Below are 18,654 nucleotides of genomic sequence, written 5' to 3'. Positions count from 1 at the left end.
CCATAAAATCATTCCTGACTTCCTCTTTTACTATCCTGCAGATGTTTAGGTCTTTATATAGTAATTCTCTTGTCTTAATCTATACTGGCATCTGATAAGACAGATGTAGCCAAAGTCCTTCATTACAGTATATCATGACCAAAACTCAAGAATGGATAGTTTAATGCTAAAATATTGTCAAGAATTTGCATACAAAAATGCATACAGGGTTGGTGAAATCACTGAGCATGGTCAATTTGCCCTTGTACCAAATAATCACTAATTTTCACTTTCAAAAATATTCCAATAAAGGCTACAATTATATTCCTAGATGATCTATTTGTCTTGCAGAAATGGTTAATATTACAGTAAGCCTACACATTAGGACTGAAATTACTAAAAGACAAATTTAAATACTGCATTCCTATTAACAAAAGCCAGTTGGTAAAGGTGCTTATATCTCAAATAGGATTTTATTTTATTTTATTTTATTTTATTTTATTATTATTTTTTAAGACAGAGAGAGAGCAGATGTGTGGGGAGAGGGAGAGAGTGAAGATCTTAAGCAGGCTGCATGCCCATCATGGACCCTGACTCAGGACTCGATCTCACAACACTGAGATCATGACCCGAGCTGAAATCAAGAATCCAATGCTTAAGTGACAGAGCCACCCAGTGGCCCCTCTCAAGTAGAATTTTAAAATGACTCTTAATATTTTCAGCACCATGAAACATCACTGCATTTTAAACAAATCAGAATGTAAGTACACACTTGATTTGCTTTTTTTTTTCTAATTAGCAAATGAAAATATCAGGATTTCTTTTGTTGAAATAGCAGAATTTGCTGGTTATTCAGTTAAGTAAGATAGTATCATATTTTCTCTTACTGATTTTGAAAAATAGTTTATTTTCAACATGTCTGTAATAAAGAAAATATTTTCAGAGTTCTGTGGGAGAAAAGGAAAGAAAACTCAAATCTTGACATTAGACGATATATTCCAGATCTCTATCCCACATGAGTATGTACATATACTGTATGCAGTAACAATGGTCTCTGTGAGGGAGTTTTACTACTCTCATGCTATTTGGACAGTGACTCTTTTCACAGAAATAGATATATAGATACATAGATAAATATAAATTTTAAAAGTTGTGGAATACATCAATATGAAGAGTCAGATAAGTGATAGGGGCACTAGTAAAACTAGCTGGGAAAGTGGATCAGCTAGGTACAATGAGCATGACACAGGAGTGTTGTCCAACAAAACTGAACTTAGCTGATTTATTTTCATTCAGCAGTATATTCATTAATCAACTTGCTTATTACTGTATGCATTCATTCGTTGGCTTATTAACTAACATATCAATAGTTTAACTCATTTATTAGCTTATTAATGCAACATATACATAATTTAAAGCCCATATGCCTGTCATTATACTTGGTATCAGGGATAGAATGGTATCTAAGTAACCCCTGACCCTTAAAGAAATTACACTGTAATTACGGGTAACACATCACAAATGTAAATACGATCCACACTAAAAAGAGCCATGTATTAGTTGCCATGGTGAGATTTGGGAAGGGTACTTATTTTCCAACTCTGAAAATACAAAAGGTATCAAGAAATTTTCCCAGGTAGTGTCACTTATGCTGAGACAGAAATAATATATAGTTTATCAGCCAGGTAAAAAGAATGGAAAGTAGGAGGTAAAGAAGTCAGAAGGGGAGAAACGGTGAAAAATGTTATATGGAAAAAGAAATAGTATGCAAGAAGGCTCTTAGCAACAAAAACAAACAAACAAACAAACAAAAAAAACCACATATATATATCAACTGATATATATATCAATCAATCACATATTTGGGAAAATGCAAGAAAGAACCTTCAACTAAAATTAAGATATATGATTAAGCTAAAATAAGAAAAACTTGGAATCAGGCATATTTAGAAAAAAATAAAATGTAAATAATCAGAACAATCAATTTAAAATGTAATGAAGGGGAAAAATTTAATTCACATTAACAAAAATAAGTTTTAATAATATTAAGGAATATATATTATAAATATGTATATATATATATATATATAGAAATATAAATTGGGAAGGCAGAAGTAAAACTTTTATTATTTGCAGATGACATGATACTATATATAGAAAATCATAAAGACTCCACCAAGAAACTATTAGATCTGATAAATGAATCCAATAAAGTTGTAGGACACACAATTAATATACATATATCTGTTGCATTTCTATACAACAATGAGTAGCAGAATACCATTTATAATTGCACTCAAAAGGTAAGATATCTAGAAATAAACTTAACAAAGTAGGTGAAAGATCTGTACTCCAAAAACTAGAAAACATTAATGAAAGAAAGCAAAGGTGACACCAACAAATGGAAAGATATTCCATGTTCATGGGTTGGAAGAATCAATACTGTCAAAAATGTCCATACAACCCAAAGCAACTTACACATTTAATGCAATTGCTATCAAAATGCCAACAACATTTTTCATAGAACTAGAACAGATAATCCTAAAATTTGTATGGAGCCACAAAAGACTCTGGATCAATACTGAAAAAGAAGAAGCTGGAGGTATCATAACCCCAGATTTCAAGATATATTAAAAGTTACAGTAATCAAACCAGTATGGTACTAGACAAAAATGGACGCACAGCTCAGGGGAACAGAATGGAGTCCAGAAGTAAATCCACACTGCCATGAAGGCCAATCAATCTACAACAAAGAAGTCAAGACTATCTAACGGGAAAAAGTCTCTTCCACAAATGATGTTGGGAAAACTGGACAGCTACATGCGGAAGAATGAAACTGGAGCACTTTCTAATGCATACACAAAAATAAACTCAAAATGGATTAAGGACCTAAATATGAGACCTGAAACCATAAAAGTCCTAGAAGAAAACACAGGCAGTAATTTCTTTTGACATCAACTGGAGAAACATTTTTCTAGCTACATCTCCTATGGCAAGGCAAACAAAAGTATTTTAAACTATTGAGACCATACCAAAATAAAAAGCTTTTGCACAGAAAAGGAAACCATGAACAAAACAAAAAGGTAACTGACTTAATGGGAGAAGATACTTACAAATGAAATATCTGATATGGGGCTAATATCCAAAAGAGATAAAGAACTTATACAATTCAACAACAAAAATCCACAAATATTCCAAATAAAAAACAGGGAGAGGATCTGAATAGACATTGTTCCAAAGACATGCAAATGGCCAACAGACACACGAAAAGATGGTCAACATCACTCAAAACCACAATGAGATATTCCCTTACACCTGTCAGATGTATAAAAATCAACAACACAAGAAATAACAAGTGTTGGTGAGCATGTGGAGAAAAAGGGGTCCTTGTATACTGTTGATGGGAATGCAAATCGGAGCGGCCACTGTGGGAAACAGTATGGACATTTCTCAAAAAATTAAAAATAGAATTACCATATGATGCAGTAATTCCACTATTGGGTATTTACCCAAAGAAAATGAAAACACTAATTCAAAAAGATATATGCACCCTTATGTTTACTGAGACATTATAGCCAAGATATGGGTTCAACCCAAGTGTCACTAACAGATGAACAGATAAAGAAGATGTAGTACATAGATACAATGGAATATGACTCAGCCATAAAAAAGAATGAAATCTTGCCATTTGCAACAACATGGATGGACCTGTTAAATAAAATAATTCAGGGAAACACAAATCCCATATGATTTCACTAATGCATGGAATTCAAGAACAAAACAAAGGAACAGTTTTTTTTTTAAAGGAGACAAAAACAAACAAACAAAAAAACAAAAAATAATTGAAAAAACCAAAAGGCTCTTAAATACAGACAAGGAACAGATTGTTGCCAGAGAGGAGGTGGGTATGGTAAAATAAAGGAGCGAAATAAAGTACAGAATGGGTGAAATGAAGGAGATTAAGAGTACACTTATCTCAATCAGACAACACAAAGAAATGAAAGGCATCCAAATCAGCCAGGAGGAGGTCAAACTTTCACTCTGCACAGATGACATGATACTCTATATGGAAAACCAAAACATTCCACCAAAACACTGCTAGAATTGATTCATGAATTCAGCAAAGTTGCAGGATATAAAATCAATGCACAGAAATCAGTTGCATTCCTACACACCAACAATGAAGCAACAGAAAGAGAAATCAAAGAATCAATCCCATTTACAATTGCACAAAAAACCATAAAATACCTACGAATAAATCTAACCAAAGAGGTGAAAAAAATCTATACACTGAAAACTATAGAAAGCTTATGAAAGAAATTGAAGAAGACACAAAAAAATGGAAAAAGATTCCATGCTCCTGGATAGGAAGAACAAATATTGTTAAAATGTCAATACTACCCAAAGTAATCAACATATTCAGAGCAATCTCTATCAAAATAACACCAGCATTCTTCACAGAGCTAGAACATATAATCCTAAAATTTGTATGGAACCAGAAAATACCCCAAATAGCCAAAGCGATCTTGAAAAAGAAAACCAAAGCAGAAAGCATCACAATCCCAGACTTCAAGCTATACTACAAAACTGTAATCATCAAGACGGTATGGTACTGGCACAAGAACAGACACTCAGATCAATGGAACAGAATAGAGAACCCAGAAATGGACCCACAAACATATGGCCAACTAATCTTTGACAAAGCAGAAAAGAATATCCAATGGAATAAAGACAGTCTCTTCAGCAAGTGGTGCTGGGAAAACTGGACAGTGATATGCAGAAGAATGAACCTGGACCACTTTCTTACACCATACACAAAAATAAACTCAAAATGGATGAATGACCTCAATGTAAGACAGGAAGCCATCAAAATCCTCAAGGAGAAAGCAGGCAAAAACCTCTTTGATCTTGTCTGCAGCAACTTCTTACTCAACACATCTCCAGAGGCAAGGGAAACAAAAGCCAAAATAAACTACTGGGACCTCATCAAAATAAAAAGCTTCTGCACAGTGAAGGAAACAATCAGAAAAACTAAAAGGCAACTGACAGAATGGGAGAAGATATTTGCAAATGACATATCAGATAAAGGGTTAGTATCCAAAGTCTATAAAGAACTTATCAAACTCAACACCCAAAAAACAAATAATCCAGTGAAGAAATGGGCAAAAGACATGAATAGACACTTCCCCAAAGAAGACATCCAGATTACCAACCAGCACATGAAAAAATGCTTAACATCACTCATAATCTGGGAAATACAAATCAAAACCACAATGAGATACCACCTTACACTTGTCAGAATGGCTAACATTAACAACTCAGGCAACAAATGTTGGCGAGGATGTGGAGAAAGAGGATCTCTTTTGCATTGTTGGTGGCAATGCAAGCTGGTGCGGCCACTCTGGAAAACAGTATGGAGGTTCCTCATAAAACTAAAAATAGAACTACTCTACGACCCAGCAATTGCACTACTAGGCATTTATCCAAGGGATACAGGTGTGCTGTTTCGAAGGGACACATGCACCCCCTTGTTTATAGCAGCAATATCAACCATAGCCAAAGTATGGAGAGTCCAAATGTCCATCGATGGATGAATGGATAAAGAAGATGTGGTATATATACACAATGGAGTATTACTCGGCAATCAAAAAGAATGAAATCTTGCCATCTGCAACTACGTGGATGGAACTGGAGGGTATTATGCTAAGTGAAATCAGTCAGTCAGAGAAAGACAAATATCATAAGACTTTACTCATATGAGGACTTTAAGAGACAAAACAGATGAATATAAGGGAAGGGAAACAAAAATAATATAATAACAGGGAGGGGGACAAAACAAAAGAGACTCATAAATATGGAGAACAAACTGAGGGTTACAGGAGGGGGTGTGGGAGGGGGGATGGGCTAAATGGGTAAGGATCACTAAGGAATCTACTCCTGAAATCATTGTTGCACTATAGGCTAACTAATTTGGATATAAATTTTAAAAAATAGAAAAATAAAAAGTAAAATATAAAACAAAACAAAACAAAAAGAGTACACTTGATTTGAGGGGCACTGATTAATGTTCAATTGATTAATTAATGTTGAATTAATTAATGTTAATTGATTAACAGAATTGTTGAATCATTATATTGTACTCCTGAAACTAATATAACACTGTATGTTAACTATACTTGAATAATAAAAAAAAAAAAAGAAGTAAACACATTTGCAGTATTAAGAAAAAAATTAAGAAAAAATCAACTTCAAATAACGGAGACCTTTGTGAAAAAAATATAAAATGTTAATAAAGGGAAAATTTTAAATTGTAACAAGTGTAGCAACATATGCATCTGGAAGGGAAACTTTAAAGTGTGACAATATTAGTCCTCCTCACTTTGATATATAGTTAGTGCATAACCAGTCAAAGCCCAACTAGACTTACTTTATTTACTTATTATTTATTTATTCATTTATTTATTTAAGAGAGAGAGAGTGCACACAGAGGAGGGACCAAGGGAGAGAGAATTCCAAGGAGACTCCCTGAGCTAGATGTGGGGCTAGATCTTATGACCCTGAGACCATGATCTGAGCTCAAGAGTCAGATGCTCAACCAACTGAGCTACACAACCACCCTGCTACTCAACTTCTAATGCAATTTAACAAGGCTATGATCACATCCACATTAAACAGAAAATACACAAGAATAATCAAGAAGTGTTAGAATATGAAAAACAAGAATGGAACATCTGCCTCTTAAATATGAAATTTAGTATAAGTTATAGCAAATAAAAGTTTGTTTTTGCTGTGGGTTGCCACAAGACCCGAATAAAGTCCACAACAATGATTCTAGGTTGTCACAGGAATTTAGTCTATGTGAAAACTCCTAAGTTATTAGGGTGATATTAATATTCATTAGAAAAAAATTATGCCTTAATACAAAAATAGTATGTCCTGGGTAGACTAAGGACCCCCCCCCAAAAAAAAACCCACAAAAATAATTCTAAATATATTTTAAAAATATACAATTGTTTGAATATTAGCCTGTGAATGGTCTTCATAGAGACATATGTATATATGTACATATCTATGCGTATATATGCATATGTGTATAAATTCAAGTTATGTACAATAAACACTATAAGAAAAGTTAAAAGACAAGTAAAAACTAGGAGAAAATACTTTGCAAAACTGATTGTTGTGTATACGCATATAAGTGCATGGGGGCATGTTATTTTAAACCCCGCAAAACAAGAAAAAAATGTCACTTATAAAACTAGGCAAGAAATATGAACAATTAGCTCCTAGTAAAATTACAAAGAACCAATAAAAAAAAATGTTTACCTCCATCTGTTAATTAGAAAGATGAAGAATGAAGCAGCATAGTTTTTAAACCATCCTATTGGATATGCCAGTAAAAACTATTCAGTGTAAACCAAAATGGAGAGGGTCATGCACATTTTGACATATCTGCACACACACAAATTTAAAAATCAGTGGTGACACATATATGCAGGAGAAAAGTATTAAAATATGTATGCATAACTGCATGTATAAATGCACGTATACATACTTGTGAAAATCTGAGGAGATATATCGTAGGGTAGGCAAAAGGGGGTTAAGAAATGCAATAATTAGGGGTGCCTGCGTGGCTCAGTCGGTTAGGCTTCCAACTCTTGTTTTTGACTCAGGTCATGGTCTCACAGTTCGTGAGTTCAGGCCCTGCATCAGGCTGCATGCTGGCAGTGGGGAGTCTGCTTGGGATTCTCTCTCTATACTTTCTCTCTGCCCCTCCCCCACTCACATGCTCTTTCTCCATCTCTCAAAAATAAATAAACTTAAAAACAAAAAGAAATGCAATAATTAGAAACTTTTATGTTTTACTCTATTTTCTTCAGTACTATTTCAGTGTTTTACAACAAGATTATATTTGTGTATTGATTGGTGAAAATTATCAATTAAAACAAAGTATGTAATAAGTGGTAGGCCTTGCTTTTGCCATAAGAACAAGTAGGTACTGGTAGTCTGTCCCACCTCATTGCAGGAATCAGTCAAGAGCCAAAAAATTGTGTATCCAGAGTCCTAGTGTCCTCAAGCCAATGGAATTTTACCAAAAATCTCTCAATTACGCTTACTTCACACACGACAAGCACCTCCAGGCACTCCTGATTGATAGTGTCTCCTGAATTCTCTATTTTAGGAGACCAGCCTGCTTACCTAGTATCCCCAGGACACCTCCCTCCATCCTTAACACGCACACACCCACACACATCCATGGAACTTGGCAGGAAACCCTGTCCTGAACTCTAGCCATTTGGCCAAAACTTCCTTTCCCCTTATTTCCACCAGTCTTCATTCTTCCCTGGGCTTCTCATACCTTGTTGGGCCATGGAGTTTAAGAATAGCTCAGCTCCATGTCAGATAGTCACATCACTTCTATTCTATAATCTCTGATTTTTCTTACCTCTCAAGGGTCCTCAAAACCTGCCCCTAAATGAACAAATGAACATCTCACTAGAAGCAGACCTGTGACAACTCTGTACCCACATTTCTCTCACTGCTATAGCCTCTTAAATTACTTCCTCCTAAAGGTTCTTTACAGTGTGAGATACATAAACCCACTTAAATTCTATGCAAAGATTTGGCTTCATCAAGAAGTCTTTCACTTGATCTGCTCCTCCATGAAAAACTACTGTCTGGTCTCTCTCAAACTGAAGCTTTCAATAGGCAGTTGTTATTGGTTGAATTATGTCTCTCCCCCCCCAAAAAATATGTTGAAGTCCTAACCTCCAACACCTCAGAATATGACCTTATTTGGAGACAGGGACACTGCAGATGTAACTTGTTAATTTAACAAGTTTGGGCCCCGAATCCAATATGACTGGTAACCTTACTAGAGAGTACACAGGGAGAAGCTCATGTGATGACAAACACAGAGACTAGAGTTCTGCAGATGCAAGCCAAGAAACTCCCAAGCATGCCAGCAAGCCATAAGAGAGAAGTAAGGAAGGACTCCCCTACAGGTTTCAGGGGGAAATCGTCCTGTGGATACCTTGATTTCAGACTGCTAGCCTCCAGAACTGTGATAAAATCAATTTCTATTGTTTTTAGCTACCCAGTTTGTGGTGCTTTGTTATAGCAGCCCTAAGAAACTAATACACAATGGGACACCTGGGTGGCTCAGTCGGTTGAGCATCTGACTTTGGCTCAGGTCATGATATCCCGGTTTGTGAGTTTGTGAGTTTGTGAGTTTGAGCCCCATGTCGAGTTTGTGAGTTTGTGAGTTTGAGCCCATGTCAGGCTCTGTGCTGACAGCTCAGAGCCTGGAGCCTGCTTCAGATTCTGTGTCTCCCTCCCTCTTTCTCTGTGCCTCCTGCACTCATGCTCTGTCTCTGTCTCTGTCTCTCTCTCTCTTTCAATAATATAATAAATAAATGTTTAAAAATTTGTTTTAAATAAAAAAAGAAACTAATACAGAAACCAATTGAATGTAAATGTGTTTGCTTCTGAAATTGCAAGAAAATGCAACTCCAGACATCTAATTCAAGAAGGTTCCTTGTAACCTGGAATCATTTCATGATAATGATTAAAAAACACTTATACAATTCCAAGAATGTGATTTATCTAATACCCATTACTAATCTTATCACATATTGATAAACGGGATCTTCCTTGCTCTGATATTGATTTCATAATTCATTTATAAAATCAACAAGTACAGGGGCGCCTGGGTGGCTCAGTCGGTTAAGCATCCGACTTCGCTCAGGTCATGATCTCACGGTCTGTGGGTTCAAGCCCTGCGTCGGGCTCTGTGCTGACAGCTCAGAGCCTGGAGCCCATTTCAGATTCTGTGTCTCCCTCTCTCTGCCCCTCCCCTGTTCATGCTCTGTCTCTCTCTGTCTCAAAAATAAATAAACATTAAAAAAAAAAATTAAAATCAACAAGTACAATTAGAACTGTGTAAGAAGAGATACAATGATCAATAAGAAATTGCCACTATTTCAAGAAACTGAATGTAAATGGAAATGACTGCTGTACTTTAATATTAAATATGGTGTTGCTATTAACTTTAGACCAATATTCTTTATATAACAGAAGTATGTCTTTATTCCTAGTTTATTATAAGTCTGACTAAGTTTGTTTATTATTTATGAAACACATGTTGACCAAAAACCTTCCTGGAATTTCTAGAGATGATCATAATTTTTTCCTCTTCTGAATTTTTAAATTGAAAGAGTATAATAATTGAATTGTAATATGGAACATGCCATTATAAATCTTAGAATAAACCCCACCTGATAGCGATGTTTTAATCTTTAATATGCTACTACATTCACTCTATTAATCTTAGGGTATGTCTACATTTATATTCATAAGTATAACTGGTAGTCCTGTTATTTTGTTGTTTGTTTGCTTTTGGTGTGTGGGTTTGTTTTTTGTTTTTGGGGGGGTTTTGATGTTTGCTGTTGTTATTATTTTCATTATTCTCCTTTGTTTTTTGGTGTTAAATATAGTCAGACCTTTTGCCATCAGTTTATATAGCTTCACAAAAATAAATGAGAAGTGTAACTGGTACAAGAAATAACTTCATTGATTGACGATTTGATAGTACACATTTGTCAAATGCCTTAACTTTGTTCCTTTGGAGAAAACTCTTTCATATGGCTTTTAAATTTTTTTAAGGTTTTTGATTCCAATTGCCTACTTCTTGGGTTAATATCGATCATTTGTATTTTTGCAAAAAAGCATTCATGTCACTAATATTTTCATATATATATAACGAATGTTTTGTTATTTTAAGCTTCCATACATCTGGTTGTAGCCTCTTTCTCATTCTCTTTTATATACTTGAGATTTTCTATTTGGTCATATACTATGCTTGCCCCAAACTGTTGATCTTTTAAAGAACATTCTCTTACACTTACTCATTACTTCCCAATGTTTCACCATAGTCTCCTTCATTAACATTTTCTTTTTATTTCCTTAAATTATTTTATTGCTCCTCTCCTGGCTTCTCATATTAGATGATTACTTAGGTTCTTACAACATAGAATAAAACTGGCAACTAACTTATGGTGGCAAAATCTATTATCCACAGAAATGATCCCCTCTGTTATGTAAGATAATCAAGAATTGATTAAACCACATTAAATTTATTATCTGCACCCTGAAATTTAATACCTAATGAAATATTCAATGTTCTATTGAATTGCTTGTTTAAATATCATTTGGAACAGACTGCTAGGGCAAATCTATAACAACAATGAAAGAACAATGAGTATTTTTCAGGCTAGAAATCAATTATATTTCAGAGACAGTGAGTAGTGCTGCTAGAAGGTTGAAAGTCGACTATATATTTATAAAATTTGACAGTATAAATCATTGAGCAATGGTCTATCTGCTTTATCCCTGAAATTTATTAGACATGAAAAGAGAAACCAACATCATAATACAGATCTGTTACACTGGTCTTAAAATTACTTGTGTGAAGTAATGGATTTTAATAAATAGAGCAATATGAATAAAAGGCTGAATATAAGGCTATGCTTTCAATGCACCACATCTGTCACTCTTAAGAGTAGAATGGGGGTCTGGTGAAACGGGTGAAGGGGGTCAAAAGGTACAAACTTCTGCTTATAAAATATATTTGTCATGGGGATCCATTGTACAGCATGGTCACTATAGCTAATAACAATGTGTTACATATTTGAAAGTTGCAAAGAGAAATTTTCTAAGTAGAAGCTCACATCACAAGAAAAAAAAAGTGTAACTATGTTTAGTGACAGCTAACTAGTCTTATTTGCTAAGTAGAAGCTCTCATCACAAGACAAAAAAAAATTGTGAACATGTTTAGTGACAGCTAACTAGTCTTATTTGCTAAGTAGAAGCTCTCGTCACAAACAAAAAAAAAATTGTGAACATGTTTAGTGACAGCTAACTAGTCTTATTGTTAGTTGGTTCAATACATACACATATTGAATCATGAGGTACACCTGAAACTAATGTTATATTTAAATTACATCTCAATTTTTTAAAGTAGAATTATGTACTGTTTCAAATTTCACATTACATGCTTATTATCTGTAAGCATGGACTGAAGTGATATCAAAACCTTACAATTAATGGATTTAGGCAATTTAAAACAATTTCTGCAGTAGTTTCTTCTTGAAAGCAACTTTTAGCTCAGTTGTGCGAACTCATGATCCTTCTAACAAAATTCTACAGCAAAAGTTCAGTAAACTTAGTAACTGTCATTAAAAAATAATAATAACTGATACTCTCTATTAGATGTAATTACAGTTGTGTAGGGGTGCCTGGGTGGCTCAGTTGGTTAGGCGTCCGACTTCAGCTCAGGTCATGATCTTATGATTTGTGGGTTCGAGCCCACGTTGGGTTCTGTGCTGACAGCTCAGAGCCTGGAGCCTGCTTTGGATTCTGTGTCTCCCTGAATCTCTGCCCCTCCCCTGCTTGCGCTCTGTCTCTGTCTCTCTGTCTCTCTCTCTTAAACGTTAAAAAAAAATTTTTTTAAAGACGTAATTACAAGTATTTTATTTATATATGTAAAAGTAGTTAGAATTAAGTTTTTTCTCCTAGGTTTATGAGAAATATACTGAGGTTATTTTTTTTTTTCCCACATCCTTGGTTTATCTCTGCCAGCTTGAGAAGAAATACTATGACTGCATGGGTATAGAGTCAGAACATCTTGAGTTCAAATACTGGCTTTTCTTTTATTTGTGTAACCAACACAAATTATCTGAGTTTCATTTTCTTCATTTTGTAGGCCTCATTTGAAGACAAGCTGTTATAACATATGTAAAGAACTAAGAGTGCTTGGCACATAGAAGTAATTCAGGTAATTATTAACAGAGAAAAAAATTAAAATTATTCCATCATTTTATAAATAGGCAATTGAACTTTACACATGCACCTCTCAGATATAACTTGATATTAATGCTACAGAAAAACATCCTCAAAGTTTTAAAATCTTTTAATGCAATGTTCCCTAAACTTCAGCTATAACCACCTATCATTTGTATCATTACTTACTTGATGTTTTTCCAAATCATCTTTTCTTCCTTCTATCCCCACCTAGAACATTTAGATGAGCTAGTTATATCTTTAAACTATAAACAGAAAAATAAAATTATAGGGATTAAAGATTATCTCTGACCTCCTAGAATCATCTTGTATCTGGCCAGTGGTGGTGGACCTCACTTTGGTAATCAGTGTTCTGAAGTTACATAATAATGTATGTCTACAGATCATTTTCCTAATAAAAATTCCTAACACCATGCAGTTTTTTCAGTAGTTTCCAAAGCAGGTAGCTTTATAAACATTGAAGGTGTTAAAAAGAAGAAAGAAAGAAAAAGAAAGAAAGAAAGAAAGAAAGAAAGAAGAAAAGAAAAAAAAAGAAAAGAAAAAAATAAATAAATCTAGGTTACTGATTAAAAGTTAAGTACAGGACCTAACAGGAGCTTACATGATTCTCAAAAGCTTCTAAAATTAATTAATAAAAATGGGCATTTCATGCCAACGATATACTAGGTTCATTATTTCAGGCTTTGGTCATACACATCTTTAAGAGATATAACTGTAACTGAGGATATGAAATGTGATTAATAACTGCTACTACCACGAAGGAGTGATATAGGTTACGTTAACTGATAAAACTGAGCAAAGCACATTTCTTTTCTTTCAAAACTGAAACAGAACAAGAAGAAATTTCTGTATATCAGAGAAAATTACGGAATAGCATATATACCTTAAAAGAAAAACTGTATTGTCAAATAGTCTCTAAATGGTCCATGAGAAAACTTGGCTTTTTTTCCAAACTATGTAAATAAACAGAAAAAACAAAACCAGAAACAAAAGTTTGCTCGTAAGGACATATAATACCAGACACATTTATAATATTACAGGTGGTAAGATATTTATCTTGGTGCATTTTATTAATGATTGATCAAAAATCAATGGGTAGCTCAGTCAGTTAAGTGTCCTACTCGTGGTTTTGGCTCAGGTCATGATCTCACGATTTGTGAGATTAAGCCCCACATCAGGCTCTGAGCTGACATCGTGGAGCCTGATTGGGATTCTCTCTTTCCCTCTCTCTCTGCCCCTCCCCCACTTGCACTCTCTCTCAAAATAAATTTATAAGTTTTTTTAAATAAAAAAATAAAAATAAATCAATGAAGAATTCACTTCTTTTGAAATATAGTTATTTAGTATCAGAATTCTATCAAACACGTGGGCTTTATAATCCAATACTTTAAAATGATTGGTAACATTTCTTATGGAATTTAAGCCTCCCCATTTGACCTAACAGTTAAGTGTAGTTTAAAAAACCTGCCATGTTAATAAAAAATATTTTGGAACTATATATGGCATTTATGCTACAACTCACTTATAAATAAGGGGGGAAAAAAACGTTTTGTTAATAACCACTTTTCCAGCAAGGATTTTTCATTTGGATTTGGGAGGTCCATCCATTCTGTAATAGTTCAAATATACAGCCACAGAGGAAGTTACAAGATGCAGGTTTTAAATTACATGTAAAGGGTATTTGTCTAATTGAATAAATTTCTCTTCTCAGCAAAGAGTAAGCCTAGATAGATACATTTCCTTCTTCTTTCAAGCCATGCCAGATACCACCAGGAGGTAGGTAACCTGAAACTACTGGCTGTAGGTTCTTTAAGAAAAAGAAAGACAAGCTCAGTGAAGAGGTTCTGGTTGTTCAGTTTACTCTGTCCTCTGAAAATCTGTGGGGAATGGGCACCAGAAGAAAACTGGATCCCTTATTACAAGACAAGGGGTCCCTGTGACAAAGTTACTTTCAGATGCAAAAAAAAAAAAAAAAACCCAAAAAACATTGGTATACATGTATTAAACTGATAAGGTTCTTTTTTCATGAAATAAAAATACTGCTAATCACTAATAAAGTAACATCACATAATTTAGATGAGGTGGACATGGGGAAAGCCTTTGTAGGCGTATCTAGGTATACTCATTCAAGTAAAAAAAAAAAAGATGGAAATACGTATTTCATGAAAAATTACAGTAATATACAGGGTGAAGCAAGAAACAGTAGAAAGCAAGTATCAGGGAGAGTACAAACTAGAGAGGGTGTGTCCCATCTAAATGCATTCCAGGTAAAAACAGAAAACTGAACACTATTCACGTCAACAAAAAACACATGCTGGCCTAATTTAGACCATAGGCCAGGAGGCTGAGATCCTGGTGTTAAAGTCTGGGAGTTTGAATACAAGGTAAATGTAGGAACAGGAAGTTAAACCTAGCTCACCTTGTCTACTTTTTCTTAAAAATCTAGATTTTTTTTTGTTTATTTTTATTCATTTTCTATTTTTTCTGTCCACTTAGATTTAGCCAGTACGAAAGATTTAGATATAACCAAAATATAAACACATACTAAAAATTAAGTTGCCAAGTTAGTTTGATGCTATCAGTATTACTTCATCCATTAAAGATAAGCAGTAGACATCTTACTATGTCTGGTCCCTTCCTACAGGGACTTGGTCCTCCTCCCAACCATTCTAAGCATGGAGGCCCTGCCAAAGGAGGTGTCCTACTGCCCCTGCCACTCTGCCCCATGGTTCACTCAAGAGAGGACACACGACCCCAGAAGGGTCACTCAAAGATCTCTACCAGGATTAACAGAGACACCAAGGCAACCCCTTCTGAGATTGAAAAGGGTCATGACATTATGTCTATAAAGGTGTACAAGTTGTCTTTGCAACTGACAGAGCCCCACAGGGAGAGGAATGAACCCAAAGGAAACTGGATACAGAAAATGGAGACAAATTTCTGAAAGGTAAAGCACCTGGATCTAATTGTGCCTACGTTTAATCAACTCCAGAAATTTTCAATTATAGGAATTAATAAATTCTCTTTTGTGTTTAAGCAAATTTAGACCAAGTTTCTATTACTTGCAAACAAAAACGTGTCATAAATGTAAGAGACAAAGAAGGTATTTGGGTTTTGCATGTATCCATTAATATCTTACTGCATCCTCTTTCCAGGGAAAAACAGCAAATTTTTCCCCAAGGGATTTTTCTAACCTGACATAGACAGATACTCTGACTTAATTACCAGTACCTTTGCAGGGGGAGGGCTGTTAAACCACATTTTCTTATTTGACAACTCCCCAGATTTATTACACATTCTATACATACTTTGACACAAACAATTCTTTGATAATAATGAAAATATTGATTATATGAAGTATCATACATAGCAACCTTATTTCCTGATCCCAACTAAGTGTCAATGGAACAAACTTCAAACAAACAAACAAAACTGAAAGCATTTAAACCAATTTTTAGGTTATATATGAAGTACCATAGTACTTCAAGAAAATTCAACCATACTACATCAATAGACACGAATATTTGGGCCAGTGCATAGGCCCAAAACAAAGAAATCACAAATACTAAGCACCTACTAGTCTCACAGGCATGATTAATGAAAAGACCGTTTCAGAAAAACAGCTATCATCATTTCCATTTCCAGCAGTTAAATCAATAGTCTCTCACCACAGGTTTCAAAGATGAAGCAAACCAGAGAAAGTAATGCATACTCACAAATTATAAAGCATGTCAGCCATGTTGCTACGGTAGTACAAAGCATTTCTATAGGCGCTTTCAGCTTCAGAAATTTTGCTCTGACTCTTCAGAACATTTCCAAGGTTACCCCATGCTGCCAAGAAGAGAAAGAAGTATTCAGGCTGAGCGTCAATCCAATTATACATGACATAATATCAGGGCGTCAGGAAGTACCACAGGGAGAGAAAACCTCCATAAAGCATTCTTAAGAAGGAAAAATTTATTTCCTTTATAATCCAACATTTCATCAAACCAGGAGATTAAATACAATCGAAGTCTTAAAAAAATTAAAGTAATTATTATGTCTCAAAGCTGATATACATATGCAGTTCATCATAAGGCCAAGAACAATGTTATCTTAAGATCATCTACAAAGACTTCAGGCTCTTTCAAATTTCAGTAGGGGTCTGCATGGCCTGAAATTATTGTAAACTTACTGAACCAGAACTGTAAGAAATCATCTTAAAATAAATAAAGATTTCCATTCAAATACGATAAAACTGAAAAATGACATAAGAGAACAGCATATAAAGCAAGATAACTAAGATCAAAGCTATAAAGAGGCTTAATCATCAGAAACATGACACTTCTTAAAACAGTTAAACATATATGGTTTATTCAGATATAATGTTCTTTTATATGCTCCTTGTTAATAAATTTATTTGTAGGAAAGCCAGTGTCTCAGTATTTTCACACATAATACTTTTAAAAAAATCTGTGTTTTGGGGTGCCTGGGTGGTTCAGTTGGTTAAGCGTCTGACTTCTGGTTCCGGCTCAGGTCATGATCTCACAGTTTTGTGAGTATGAGCCCCACATCAGGCTCTGTGCTGGCAGCACGGAGCCCTGCTTGGGATTTTTTTTTCTCTCTCTCTGCCTCTGTCCTGCTCATGCTGTCTCTGTCTCAAAATAAAGAAGTACACTTTAAAAAAATAAAAAAAATAAAAAAATATGTGTTTTCTGTATGCTCTTTTTCACCCCAAGTAATCATGATGTTTCAACATTCAAAAGACCAAACCTACACTATTAACAACTGTCCGTACAGTCTGCAGACTTAGGACTCAAGCCTGGATGCTTCTGCTGCCTTTCTTCTTTACCGAAAGGAGAGGCGGTATTGAGTCCTAAAACCAGAGTCCTTCCCAGGCAGAGGGCAGGGATGAGAAGGCTTTTGTATATCGAGAATATACTTATTTGGATAATTACTGACTTTATCTGAAGAATGAAAGGGGTTTGGTGGTATCAATTTTTAATGAATAAAAAAGTGTAGAATCTTTCAGTAATGAAGTTGCCTGTGTGCCCTGCTAATTTAACACTGTGCCTTAATTTACTCGTCTGTAAAACAGGAAAAATAATTAGTATTTCATGGGTCTTGTGATAAGGATTAAAGGTGTTAAGACACGTGGCAAACACTTAACAAATATTTGCTATTATCATTAATATTATTGTGATTGGTGCTCTTCTGCAATTTACCATGTCAAGCATTGCTTATAGAAACAATGTCAAATATAACGCATTATATGCCATTATGTTATCTACAGAGAATAATAATCTTCTATATTTGGAAAGTCATATAACTCCTTTTTCCTCTGATGGAAAACAGAGTGAAAGCACTGCACTTACAATTACTCATCACTTAATAATGTCACATACCACACCACACCCTTGAAATGGATCGTCTCACTGAGCTCTCAACACCGACCTGTACATAAATACCCCATCTACTCTGTGAGTGAGGAAACAGACTCAGAGACACTAAAGAAGTTGCAGAGTTAAAACAAAAGCATTAGAGCAGGAATTCCAATCCAAGAGTGGTGGCTTCCAAACTTTTTCCACCATTCACCTAAGATTTTCATACCACATTTCATCTTTCACGGCAAACCAACTTTCACACACTACAAATCAGACCTTGGCATTATGAATCCATGAAAAATTGAATCCTTAAGCTGAAAGATAAAACTTAGTTTTAAAATATTGTCGAATTAGTTTATAATATTGACAGTTTATAATACTGAATTAGTTTATAAGTTTATAATAATTGTCAAATTACTTTATAATATCCAATAATATTGGAATAAAATCC

The 18,654-nt window shown here is 34.6% G+C and overlaps 1 protein-coding gene across 2 annotated transcripts in view; it reads right to left on the bottom strand.

The window, feature by feature from the left end:
• Positions 1 to 18,654, bottom strand: part of TMTC2 (transmembrane O-mannosyltransferase targeting cadherins 2) — a 416,958-nt gene that overhangs the window by 183,559 nt on the left and 214,745 nt on the right. For both annotated transcript variants that reach the window (XR_007154185.1, XM_047868211.1), the window contains exon 4: positions 16,557 to 16,671. Coding sequence is in view for 1 of the 2 variants with exons in the window: in XM_047868211.1 (XP_047724167.1) it covers positions 16,557 to 16,671 (115 nt within the window). In the remaining variant the exon portion in view is untranslated. The remainder of the gene's footprint in view (positions 1 to 16,556; positions 16,672 to 18,654) is intronic.

The sequence above is a fragment of the Prionailurus viverrinus genome, chromosome B4 (assembly GCF_022837055.1).
Source record: "Prionailurus viverrinus isolate Anna chromosome B4, UM_Priviv_1.0, whole genome shotgun sequence".
In the NCBI taxonomy this organism is placed as follows: domain Eukaryota; kingdom Metazoa; phylum Chordata; class Mammalia; order Carnivora; family Felidae; genus Prionailurus; species Prionailurus viverrinus.
This window is presented reverse-complemented; position numbering and strand designations above follow the sequence as displayed.